The 12,658-nt window shown below is 35.2% G+C and overlaps 1 protein-coding gene across 4 annotated transcripts in view; it reads left to right on the top strand.

The window, feature by feature from the left end:
* LCB1 (long-chain base1) overlaps nt 1–12,448 on the top strand; it is a 47,703-nt gene extending 35,255 nt beyond the window's left edge. For all 4 annotated transcript variants that reach the window (XM_020669956.2, XM_006848513.4, XM_088873749.1 and 1 more), the window contains 3 exons: nt 11,193–11,334; nt 11,822–11,949; nt 12,106–12,448. In XM_020669956.2, coding sequence (XP_020525615.1) covers nt 11,193–11,334; nt 11,822–11,949; nt 12,106–12,279 — 444 coding nt within the window. In that variant the 3' untranslated portion in view covers nt 12,280–12,448. The remainder of the gene's footprint in view (nt 1–11,192; nt 11,335–11,821; nt 11,950–12,105) is intronic.
* Nucleotides 12,449–12,658: the final 210 nt, after the last annotated feature.

Below are 12,658 nucleotides of genomic sequence, written 5' to 3'. Positions count from 1 at the left end.
AAGCAGCCCAAAGCTTTCACGCTGCTTGAAGCAGCCCGAATCTGACTGAAGTAGCCCGAAGCAGCTCGTATCTGACTAAAGTGGCAACACCACGCTGCTCTTCGCTTCGGTTTATGCTTAAAATCTGAAGGCTTCGGCCTCTTCGGTCGAAGTGAAGTGAATTTGATAACATTGGTTTTGAAACATCGCAACAATATCTTCTACTGGATTTTTTAGGTGCGCCTTAATTTGATTGTTTAGGGCCTCAACCTTATATAAACGTTTTCCCCTGAAAAAATGCCTTAGTTTGATTTTTACTTAGGAGCACATTGTTATTTGTATTTTACCGTAGATTAATTCATGATTTATTAATATTAGTATCTTCTCTTTTGTATAATATAAAAGAAGATTGAGAGAGAAATATGTTAGCTATTTGAATCAGATTATTATAAATGAAATCACGCTATTATTATAATATAATGTTACTATGATATTATATAGTATAATATAATAATATAATGTATTGTAATACATTATAATATAAATTTAATGGGAGCCTTCATGTGAGCTCGTGTGGGCCTAGCCATAACTTCATTCCTCTTTTCAAAGGGAGAAAGTATTTCGTGCTTCCATGGGCACATATTGTATACATGGTCTATCACTTAAAATGAGCGCATATTGTGTGCATCGCATATGGGCACATATGCACTTTGGTGCGATGCACCTGCATAGGTGTCGCATCATACCTCATATGCGGCCGCATAGTGCATATGCGCCGTATAGCTCGTGGGAAAAAATAGTGCCCACAAGCATGGGTATTTTTGGTGTTTTGGGGGCGAAATGGTTATAGGTGGTATTAAACCCCCAAAATACAAAAAACAAAACAAAGGAAAAAAATAGGTAGAAAATTAGAAATGTTATTTGAAAAAAATTATCGATTTGCTCTAGGCGTTGGTTGGGTTGTTGATTAAGATTAGATTGGGCAATGTTTGAAAGAAGTTTGAGCATAGTTTGTCAACATATTGAGGGTTTCAAGGGCCAGGAAAACATCGAAAAAAAATTTGATCGATAGCTAAGTTTTTATTTCCTAAATCGTAAAACTGTTGTTTGGGTAATTTATTCTTCACAAACTTCAAGTTACAAGGATCTGGCTTGCAAATATGCAAAACACAAAAATCCAAACGATCAAAATTGTGTTATTTGTACTCTTTGTGGAAATTCTTATACAATGGATATTTTCTGCAAAAAGAACACTTGGCCGGTATTATTGGGAATGTCATAGCATACCCACAAGCTATTGAAGAGATTAAAAGGGAGATTAGAGAATACATGGATAGCTTAAAAAAATAAAAAAATTATGGATTTTGATAATATGATGTCTTCTAAGTTCTAATGTCTTCTATAAAGTTAGTTTCAAGTTTCTAGTTTTTATTTGCTATTTCTAATGTCTTCTATCAGCAGATTCAGAGTTTCCAATAAATGATAATATTGGAGTTAATGAATAAATTAAATACCTACTATTACATAAATCTCCTTCATATGTTTTTCCATGCATTAACCTATTTTTGAGATTTTGTTATATTTATTGACCACATCGGGGTGATGCACCCGCATCTAGACTACACTGATTTGAATCGTTGCATCGGCCCTTCGACTGCATCCCACATTTTAAAACACTGAATGGGACCCAGATCCCGATACCAAAAATCATTGTTTCATGAGTAAGCAAAACTATGAGTCTGCTACATGGGATCGAGTATCTTATACTTTGGTGTGAGTTTCAACGACTTCTTTTGGTTTTTAGACAATGAAGTGTGGATCTCCATTTTTTTTTAAGCAAAACTATGAGTCTGGTCCATGGGATCGAGTATCCTATACTTTGGTGCGAGTTTCAAGGACTTCTTTTGGTTCCTAGACAAAGAAATGTGGATCTCCATTTTTTTTATTTTTTTGACTTAGAAACTTTCTAAATGTCATGATTTCCTATATATTATATTTTATAATTCACAACTTTACACACCTTATGAATTGTGACTTGTGTCTAGTTTCAAGGAAAGGTAACAAGAGAGGGAGAGAGAAGGAAGAATTGAATGCTCCTAGATTTCAATACAATGGATAGTTGAACTTTGGGAACCTCGATTCTAATATGGCGGAACACGGTCCCATCCCGTAAGGGAGATGCTCCTTTGCAGATATGGAACTTTTTTTCTGGAAGTCAGGGATATCGATCCCTACATTTGACCATGTACGGAACTCGTTCCCTCTACCACAGAACTTTTCAGTTTCCTCGCTCCTCGGTTTTGCTACCTATTCCAGAAATGTTTTTCACTCCTACCCCAAGTAACAATGCTCAATTTATGAAGAGATTCTATGTGGACTCATTTTTGCACATAATGCTTTTGTTTGGCATAGACACACCTCATTTCATCAAGTTATCAATTGTCTGCACCCTGTCAATCGCTGCAAGCCACCCAAAGTCTTGAGTTTGGATGGTGCAGCAACTGTCCACAATCTTCATGCTACTGTATTTTCTAAAGTAATTTGATTATTGATCTTGTGGAAGGACCTTACTGAGAAATGGCATTCGTCTCTGGTTCCAAAACAATGCAGTCTTCTCGCTGTTACCTAACGAAAAAGGTTTCGAGCCCTTGCAAAACTGACGTTAAAGACCCAATTTCTTTCTTCTTTAGGTCATATCGAAGTTCTGGCAGCCAAGTTCCGTCTACCTCCCACGACATTCTCGGCACTTGTTGCTTCTGGTTCAGCAGCCAGATTAGACAACATTGAATACCTTACGTTGATAGCTTCTTTGTTGTGCCAAACATCTTTCCCAATTCTAACCCCTCCTATCACCGAAATTGAATGCTCGACTCCTTTGTTTTTTGGAATCTGTTAACAATACGACAGATTCATATTATTAATAATATGACATGTTACATGGGGGATATGATTTTGGAGAAAGAAATGAGATAGGTGTGACTATCCCGGATTTTGCTATGCCCTACGACCTAGCAATAGCAAACACCTGCTTTAAAAAGCGAGATAAACATTTCATAACTTATAAAAGTGGGTCATATAAAACTAGACAAGTAGAATGCACCTGTGTTGCAGGTGTTATTAAACTGTTATGCATGTAATAATTTTTTTTAATAACATTTCATAAGAAAATTAAATTTACAAAATCTAAAATGAAAACATAGAATGAAAGTAAAATTAAACTAAATTCCACAATAAAATCCAAGTAATAGTTTCTCACACATGTAGGGAGAAAGCGAAAGAGACATGAAATACTTGTCATAAAAAAAAACAATAATTGAAATACTATTTGATTGAATAGACATAAATTTAGCGAAATGAATAAATTAAATTTTAATATATGTAATTAAATAACATAGAAAGGATATTATTATTATTATTAATCCAATTATAATAATATTTATTACTTATTAAAATAAATTTATATCATATAATTATTATTATATTATTAAAATATATTAATATGAGGATTAATATTATTTTGTTAAAATTCTAATAGTATAACATAATTGTTGCATCTGTGACTAATCAAACTATATTTAATTTCATTATACTAAATGAATTATTGTATTTTTTAGATATCAAAGTATAATTATTATTATTCATATACACATACAGATCACATTTATAGTGCCCACCAAAAGTATCTCCGAAAATAAAAAAATTAATGTTTAAGGTTTTCAAAATATATGATATTGTTGTGACATTTTTAATTGGTAGTTATGAATAGTTTTTTAACTTTTAATTTTTAAATCCAAAAATGTAATTTCCTTCAAATTTCAAGGTTTCAAAATATGATATTGTTATGACATTTTTAATTGGTAGTTATGAATATTTACTTATTATTTTTTTAGATTTTCTTAAAGGGGAAAGATCCTGTATAATTTCAATACACAGATTTAAGATGATTTTAGATCTTGACGGATGGATCATGGCCCAATCTCAAGATAATACATATTTTCTTATATATTCATGATGACCACATATTTTCCTTGTGTAACGGATTGGGAGCAAAACGTTTTTGATATCTTCGTGGGGTGAACAACAACATATAATACTTTTTATTTTTCCCTAAAATTTTGATAATGCGTATTTTTTCTTTATTTGTAAATTTTAGATAATACATATTGTTTTATATATTCATGATGGCCACAAGTTGCTATGAGAGAGAGGAAGAGAAAGACCACTTTCAATGGGGATAGAGAGAATAAATGAGAGGAGACAGAACTCGTTGAGAGGGGGAGAGAGAAATAGAGCAAATAAATATTTAGGGAGTTTTATAGATATAAGTATTAATGGATAGATAACTAATAAATACTACATTGAGAAATAAGGAGTTACCATGAGAAATCCTTTGAGAGAGAGAGAGAGAGAGAGAGGGAGTTGTTGGGGGAAGAGACAGAATGAATATTGAGAGAGAGTTTTAAGGAGAGAGATGGAGACATTTCTAAAATAACATTAAAAATTAGGAGTTATCACGAGAAACCTTTGAGAGTGAGAGAATCGTTGAGGGGAGACGGAATGAATATTGAATGAGTTTTTAGGAGAGAGATTTTAGGAAAGAGGGAGAGAGACTTGAGAAACGATTCTGATTTTAAATGAAAATAATGATAAATATGAGGGAGAGAGAAATATGGGGAGAGACATTTGAGGAAAAATATGATAATAATAAATTTTAAATGAGAATGTTGATAAATATTAGGGAGAGAGATTTTAGGAAAGAGGGAGGGAGAGAGAGGGAGACATTGTAGGAAAGAGTGAAGGAGGGTTGGGTATAGAGAAAGGGGGTTCAGGAGAGAGAGAAAGAGGTTGTATGAAAGATTTTAGGATAGATTAGAAAAATATGGAGCAAAAAATATATAGGATAGATTTTAGGATAAGTAAGAGAGAAGAAGATGAGAAAGAAATAGTGGGAGATTTTAGGATAGATGAGAAAATTATGGAGCAAAAAATTTATTATATAGATTTTAGGATAAGTAAGAGAGAAGAAGATGAGAAAGAAATCGAGTAACACGATGGAGAGAAATGACTTAGAGAGAATATCTACATGCATAAAAATGGTTAAATAAACCATCAGTCAATTCTCAGAAGAGGCCACAAAAATCAAAATCTACAAATTTTATAGATATAATTGAGCAATATAGTACTAAACTCAGACAGAGAAGAACCGTAATCTACACATTATTGATATAACCAAGCAATGTAGTAATACATTCAGACAGAGAAGAAGAGGATAAAGGCGTACCTTTTATTACTTTGGTACTTCAGTTTTACTGTTTTTGTTCTAAAATATGGTCCCGTTAGGCTTTCCTGTTACGCTTTCATTTAGAGAATATATGAGTCTTTCTAGAGTGTGTGAGGAAGAGTAAATATGATGTTGTGTGATAAAGAAAGAGAAGGATAATAAAGAGAGAATGAGGAGTGGGTGAGAGTAGAGTGAATGAGAAAAGAGAGTAGAGTGAATGAGAGGAAACAATTCTTATAGGGGTCGTTTGGTTGCTTTAGTTATAAATTTGAATTTTGATATACGAGGTGCGTGAGATGCAGGTAGTTGTAGAACGTTTGAATTTTGATGGGAGAGTTTTTAGGCACGTTTTGGAAGAGATGCGTGAGATGAAAGTAGTTATAGGCGGTTTGAATTTTGATAGAAAATTTTTAAGGCACTTTGATGTTTGAATTTTGATGGGAGAGTTTTAAGGCACCTTTTCAAATAAGAGAGACACGTGTCATAAAAATAGAGTAGGTTTTCTTCTCGCTTAAAACATTGTAGATAAACTTCTTTATAGTCAAGAAGATAGATCGACCATCATGTAAAGAGTGCAAGATTATCCCATTAGAGAATTTAACCATGCAACATAGACTCGTAGTTATGGATCTGCCTAAAGTGATGGAATAGAAAAAAGTGAAACTAATAGGTGTCCAACATCTAGTTGATGCAATTTAAAAAAGGAGAACATAAACTTATTTGGGGATAAATTTGTAAAAAAAAGGGAAATGGAATTCTGAACACGAATTTAATATTATATGGAATGAAATATTATATGGAATGAGATGGTTGACTGTATTGAGAAAGTGACAAAAGAAGTTTTAAGAGAAACTAGATGGAAAAGAAATATTGACAAAGAAACCTAATAGTGGAGTGAGGAGGTTTAGAACGCTATTAGCTAGAAACGATCATGTTATAAAGCTTAGTAATGTAATAGGAATGATCAAAACTTAGAAGAAAATAAAATTTTAACAAAAACATCAAGAAAATAGTAAGTAATGCTAAACTTAAAGCGATAATCTATACAATAAATTAGGAACAAGAGAAAGTGAAAAAGATCTCTTCAGACTAGAAAAAAGAGAGAGAGGAATTGGAGGGATCCAAATCCTATTATATGCATTAAAAGTGAGTATCAAAGGATCCTGGTGAAAGATGGCGAGGTTAATGAAAGGTGGAGAATTTATTTTAAAAAATTGTTTAATAACGAACACTATGGGAGCACAACTGTAGGAGGAGCCTTTGACATAAATGAGGGTGGAGGTTATAGTTACATTTGCCGGATTAGGATATCTAAAGCGAAAGAAGCTTTTAAAAAAATGAAGATAGGAAAGGCTTTAGGACGAGATGGTATCGCGATAGAGGTTTGGCAGTGCATTGGAGATATTGGCATATGCTGGCTCACCAAGCTGTTCAACATGGTGTTGAGAACAGAGAAAATGTCAAACAAATGGAGAAAAAGTATTGTGGTACCTATTTATAAGAACAAATGAGACGTGCAAATTTTTACAAACTATCGAGGGATTAATCTTATGAGCCTTACTATGAAGCTGTGGGAGAGAGTGGTTGAGAAACTACTATGACGTGAAATGAGTGTATTAGAAAATCAATTCAATTTTATGCCAGGGAGGTCAATTATCGAAGCGATTTTCTTACTTAGGCAATTGATTGAGAACTTTAGGAAAAGGGAAAAGTCCTCCATGTGGTTTTCATTGATTTAGAGAAAGCATACAATAGGGTACTTAGAGATTTAATTTGGTGAGTATTGGAAAAGAAATGAGTAACTAGAGGCTATATTGATATTGTGAGAGATGTACGAGGGAGTGCTAACTAGTTTGTGGACAACTAGTGGAGAGACAAGTGAAGTCTCTGTGACAATGAGCCTACATCAGGGCTATGTGCTGAACTCATCTCTCTTTGTTTTGGTTATGGAAGAGTTAACCAGGCACCTATAAGATAAGGTACTATGGTGTATGTCGTTTAGAAATGATATAGTTTTGATCGATGAGACTAGAGGCGACGTCAGTGCAAAGTTAGAACGTTGGAGGGATGCTCTAGATTAAAAGGTTTTACAATTAGCTGGATTAAGACAAAATATATGGAATGCAAGTTTAGTAATAATAAGAATACAAACGAGGAAGTAGTTAGATTGATGATCAAAAAATACTTAGAAGAGATTATTTCATATAGTTAGGATCGATAATCTATTAGAATAGAGATAATGAGGAAGATGTCACACATAGAAATATAGCTGGGTGGGCAAAGTGCGGATGTGCATCATGAGACTGAAGAGGAAGTAGTTAGATTGATGATCAAAACATACTTAGAAAAGATTATTTCATATATTTAGGGTCGATAATCTATGACAATGGAGAGATTGAGGAAGATGTGACACACAAATATAGTTGGGTGGGCGAACTGGAAATGTGCATCTTGAGTTTTATGTGATCGCCACATACCATTGAGGCTGAAGGGGAAGTTCTATAAGACAACTGGAAATCCAGCCACGCTTTATGGGATGGAATGTTGGGGTCAAGAAACAACATATCCCTAAGCGTAGCTGAGATATGGATTTTGAGATGGAGGAGAGAGAAGACAAGAAAAATTAGAATTCAAATGAATATATACGAGGGAACTTAGGTGGGGCTTTAATAGATGATGAGATTTCATACTTTCATTGATAGGGTTGTAGCCTCTTCTATTGAGTGAAATTTTCATCGATTCATACAAAAACTGATGAGATGAAAGCTTAAATACCTTCCTAACACACTTTGAAATGAAATGAGACAGCCCTCTTTGGGAAATAACATTGGGTAGATTGGATTTGGAAGTAACTCCTTGTGGTCACTTTCTGGTTGCTCTCAATCCTACTTCTAGAGTTATGAAAATAGGGTTTCCTTAAAGAGTGGAATTCTTGATATAAGTAGAAGTGAGGGGTAAAAATGTTTCAACTTTCAACTCACGGGTAAATGCCTATGTGGAAAATTCTCTGCCCAATAGTGGTTTCACTTGGGTCACTGACAAGCTCTTAGATGTATGTGTACTAGCTTAGTGTTGAAGAAGGGGAGGTAATCACCAATTGGCGAAACGATTGCTTGACAGAAATTGAAATCCGAGCTGATGACTCCCCATCATATGGTGAAGGTTGGCTAAGGAGAAGGTTTGAAGTTTGAGTGGAAGAGTAAATAGCTATGAATCAAATAAAAAACAAAAAAGAGTGTGGATTAAATGATGCCGAGTGATTGGGATGAAGATGAAGGAGGCTTTGGATTTAAGAGAGCTTTTGAGAGAATTAGCAATTGTAGTGCTTTATGAAAGGGTGAAGCTCATGGGTGGATGGGTAGTCTTCAAGCTTGAGATCATGGGCCTCGTGCATAAGATTGGAGAACCAGTTGAAAGACATAATCCCAAATGGCTTTAGAAAAGGTAAATCAAGTGCATTACCTTTTGCATAGTTGGCATGGTGAATTTCTTTGCACCAGCTTGATAAAGAGCATTAAATTTCCCAAGTACCTAGTATTTGGTAAGTAGAGGGAATGCTATCATAATGGGGTTTGCTCCTCATGCTTGAGTAGAAATTTAAGTATTTTACGTTTACTCATAGGTAACATGTCATTCATTCATAAGAAGAATACATCTTATTACAGAAGCTGCAAGCACAAAAAAAAAATGGAAAGGTTACAAACAGGAATATAGATGAGAAGGAAAGAGATCAAAAGAAATGGGAGCACCAACCAATTTTACATGGATATAAAAGGCTGAAATAGCAAAAAATGAAACCCCAATCACCAAAGATTACCTCTGATATGTGAGGGTGCTTGTTTTTGCATATATGTGTGTGTGCGTGTGTTCGTCTTTGAGCTATTTTGGAAACATTATACATTAAGGCTTTTATTTCTTGTGAACGAAAAAAATCTTTCTTAGCATACCGAACTATAGTTTTTTCCATAGATTAAGTGGCATTGGCACATCTTCACCAGCCATGGAAATTGGAACTTAACAAAAAATTATGCCATCCATATTGGAGTTAGTTTAGGGTGTGTTTTGCTATAAGGTGGGAGCAATCCCAATATATGGAACGGAAAAGTGCATTTGGCTCAAAATAAGGTCTCACCTGATGGCAAGCTGACAATGATGAGGCACTTTTCATACAGGCCATTTTGGTGTGGCATGGACCATTTTATGAAAAAGTGGCTGCCTGGACGGCCTATGCCCCATGTGATGGGATGCCACCCTGCGTTGGCCCGTTTTCACTAACTTAACTTGGAGAGGAAATAATCCTCAGTTTAGGGATATTTTAATTATTTTCTAATCCATGATTTACAATATGGAGTGCAATTATGCTGCAGTAAACCATGATATTGTGGGCCATGCTGACATGCTCTTAGCTATAGATCTGCTACTGCTGAATCTGGCTGTTGGAACACGAAACTGATCAGAATAAAGTAGGCCTTTTTGTTGTTATTAGTTAGCACTTATAACTTTCTAGGTAATCTTTTGCATAATAAATCCATGCCCTCAATCACCCAAAAGCAAAGGAAGATAGTGTTTTCTTCCTAAGCACAATTGCTCTCTGGATGATATGTATAATGTGAAAGTAATGTGAAACCCATGTGAAGCAAAGCAATGTGAAACCCATGTGCTTCCTGATGATTTGACATTTGTATCTGTGCATGTGAATGGAGGATTAAGGTTCATGTAACCGGCCCCAAATAATTGGGATAAGGCTTCGATGATGATGATGATGATCTATGCATGCGAATATGGTTCAACACATAGTTTGAATCAACTAATTTTTTTCAAACTCAACATAGTCCTAGCTTGAGTTAAGTTTGTTGAATACCAAAATGAATCCCTGAGTCTTTTTCAAATAAGAGCAAACCAAACTTGGGTGATTTTTCACTTTTTTTATGGGACTCAGTTGGGCAACTCGGTGAGTCCCGATTCAGCTGGCCAAGCTTTGAACTGTGGTTGAACCTTCATTCTTTGCATGCTTGCTGCAAACTTACATGGGTTTGAAAGCATGGTTTGGTTGCATGATGCTATAGATGATTTGTGAACCAGGCCTTTGGCCTAATGGTGATACCGAGATTTGCAAAAGAGATGTCTAGATTTCTAATCTTTTTCTTTAAGTAGTGGATTCCAACTTGGAAATTGTGTTTGTGCCTGAGCTAAACTCCAAGGGCCCTAATCTTCTTGAGTTTGAACCTATGTCAGTTAAAACCAAGCTGAGCCACCCACAAAAGGAAAAATATAAAGGTGGGAGATGCTTATGTGCACTTGTTCTGGACATGGCTCTCTGCATGTTAGCTGTTATTGTTATCGTTTTTTTTTTGGGTAATTTAATGGGGATGATGAGCCCCGGCCCGTTTTTTAAATAGTTAGTGGTTTTTTAATGCGTTAGGTGAGAATGGAAGCCTAGACCTTAGCTGGGGCACAAGTGGTGCTACCACCACAACCCCAACCCCATTCTCAAGTATTGTGTTCTTTCTTTCCTCTATGACGATGCACCAAACCAAGAGTTGCACTGATTCTGTCGTCGAAGAACTTGACTTGTTGTCTTGATGTATATGATGATAGTACATTAAATTCTGATAATTACTCAAATGTTATTATGAGTTGTTCAGGCCAAATTCCATGTCATTCAAACTGTTAATTTTCATAGTGGATGTGATCCATCTATCCTGGGCAAACCATTGTCTCCTAATTTGAGTTGCTTGTTACAATGCTTATGAAAAACCTCTTTTTGTCTCTACCTGATAATTCTTTGTAGCTCTAAATCTTCTACCAACTAAACAGTAAGGAACTAATGAGGAATATCTGCACATACATGATCATTATTAAGTGCTTCTGTGCTGCAGGAAACTTAACACTTCTATTCTTCTCAGCTGACAATTACAATTTTGTCATGCAGCGTCTCAGTAGTTCAGGATACGTGTTTTCTGCATCTTTGCCTCCTTATCTAGCATCTGCTGCAATTACTTCTATCGGTGTTCTGGAGGAAAATCCTGATCTACTTACGAAGCTGAAGGATAATATCTCTATACTGCGGGAAGGTTTGTTCGGGCCTTAATGTTACTATTTCCATTGCATTGTACATTGCATATTGTTTTAGCAATATTCTCAATTGAACCAAGTGTAATATTTTTATTCTATGAAATATTACTAGGTCTTCAACTTTTCATGTTGAACTCAACTTCATGGATTAATTGGATCTGAGTGTGGGGAAAGATCTATTCATTTGCCTGTCTTTATTAATAGAATGATAAATCAAGGGGTGTCTAGAGAGACTCATCTCTTGGAAAACAAGCCCCTTTTCTCACTGGCTTGCAGCTTTCCCTTTGGTTTTGAGTTAAGGCTTAATTACGTCTCATATTTGGACTATAATTAGGCTTAAATAGCTATTTCCTATTTTGTGGGAGATTATAGAGCTTAGGTCCAAGGTGTTTCTTTCTATATTGTGGAGTGTGTGGGCATGCTCTCGTGCGCACATGTGTGTTACTCGGGCATGTCTTCTTACTATTTAAGATGCCAAATCTGCAGGTTTGTTGGAGATACCAGGCATCACAATCACAAGTCACCAGTTATCCCCACTTGTTTTTTTAAAACTAAGGAAGTCAATTGGTTCCTTAAAGGACGATTTAGTGTTACTTGAGGCTATCAATGATAAGGTAACTAAATCTGTCTCTACTTCATTTGTTCATGGACCTGCTTAGTTTTGCAATTCTTGTGAAATTGAATTGGAAGCAGCTAAGTCCTTGGTTGAGCAAAGCATACTTTCAATCACTTTTAGATTCTTGCTGATTAAAGTGCTGCATCATCTGCAGATGTTAAAGGAAGAGAATATTCTTTTATCAGCCCCCAAGCGATCAACGCTTGATAATTGCAAACTTCCTTGTGGTGTACGCATTTGCGTTTCTGCAGGCCACTCTCAAGACGACGTGTTGAAATTGGCTATGTCATTGAAGAGAGTAGCAGCATCCATATTTGCAGAGATTTAACAGGTTCTATACCAAATTTGTTATAAATGGTCATATAAATTTCATTTTGGGTTTTCTCTTTCTCTAGATCATTTACAATCCTTTTCGGGTTAACTTGGCAAGGATTACTGATATTTTTGTATTACCAGTTTTCTTAAATTAATTTTCATTGAATTGTCCAGCCCTCTAATGTTTTTCTTTGCAATGGTTGTTGGAATTTGAAACAGATCTTTCTTGTTTTGAGATTCCTAGTTCTAATACCTTAACGTTTCTCCTGAACCTGGCTGGAACAAAATCAGGTTCAAGAACTGTAATTATAACTTTATACCAATAAACTATTAGATGCAGGACAGCTGTGGAACATAACGTAATGGAGGTTTTTTTTTTTTTATGTTCGTGC

This window comes from Amborella trichopoda, chromosome 8, assembly GCF_054954075.1.
Source record: "Amborella trichopoda isolate Santa Cruz 75 chromosome 8, AtrichopodaSantaCruz75HAP2 v2.0, whole genome shotgun sequence".
Lineage (NCBI taxonomy): Eukaryota > Viridiplantae > Streptophyta > Magnoliopsida > Amborellales > Amborellaceae > Amborella > Amborella trichopoda.
This window is presented reverse-complemented; position numbering and strand designations above follow the sequence as displayed.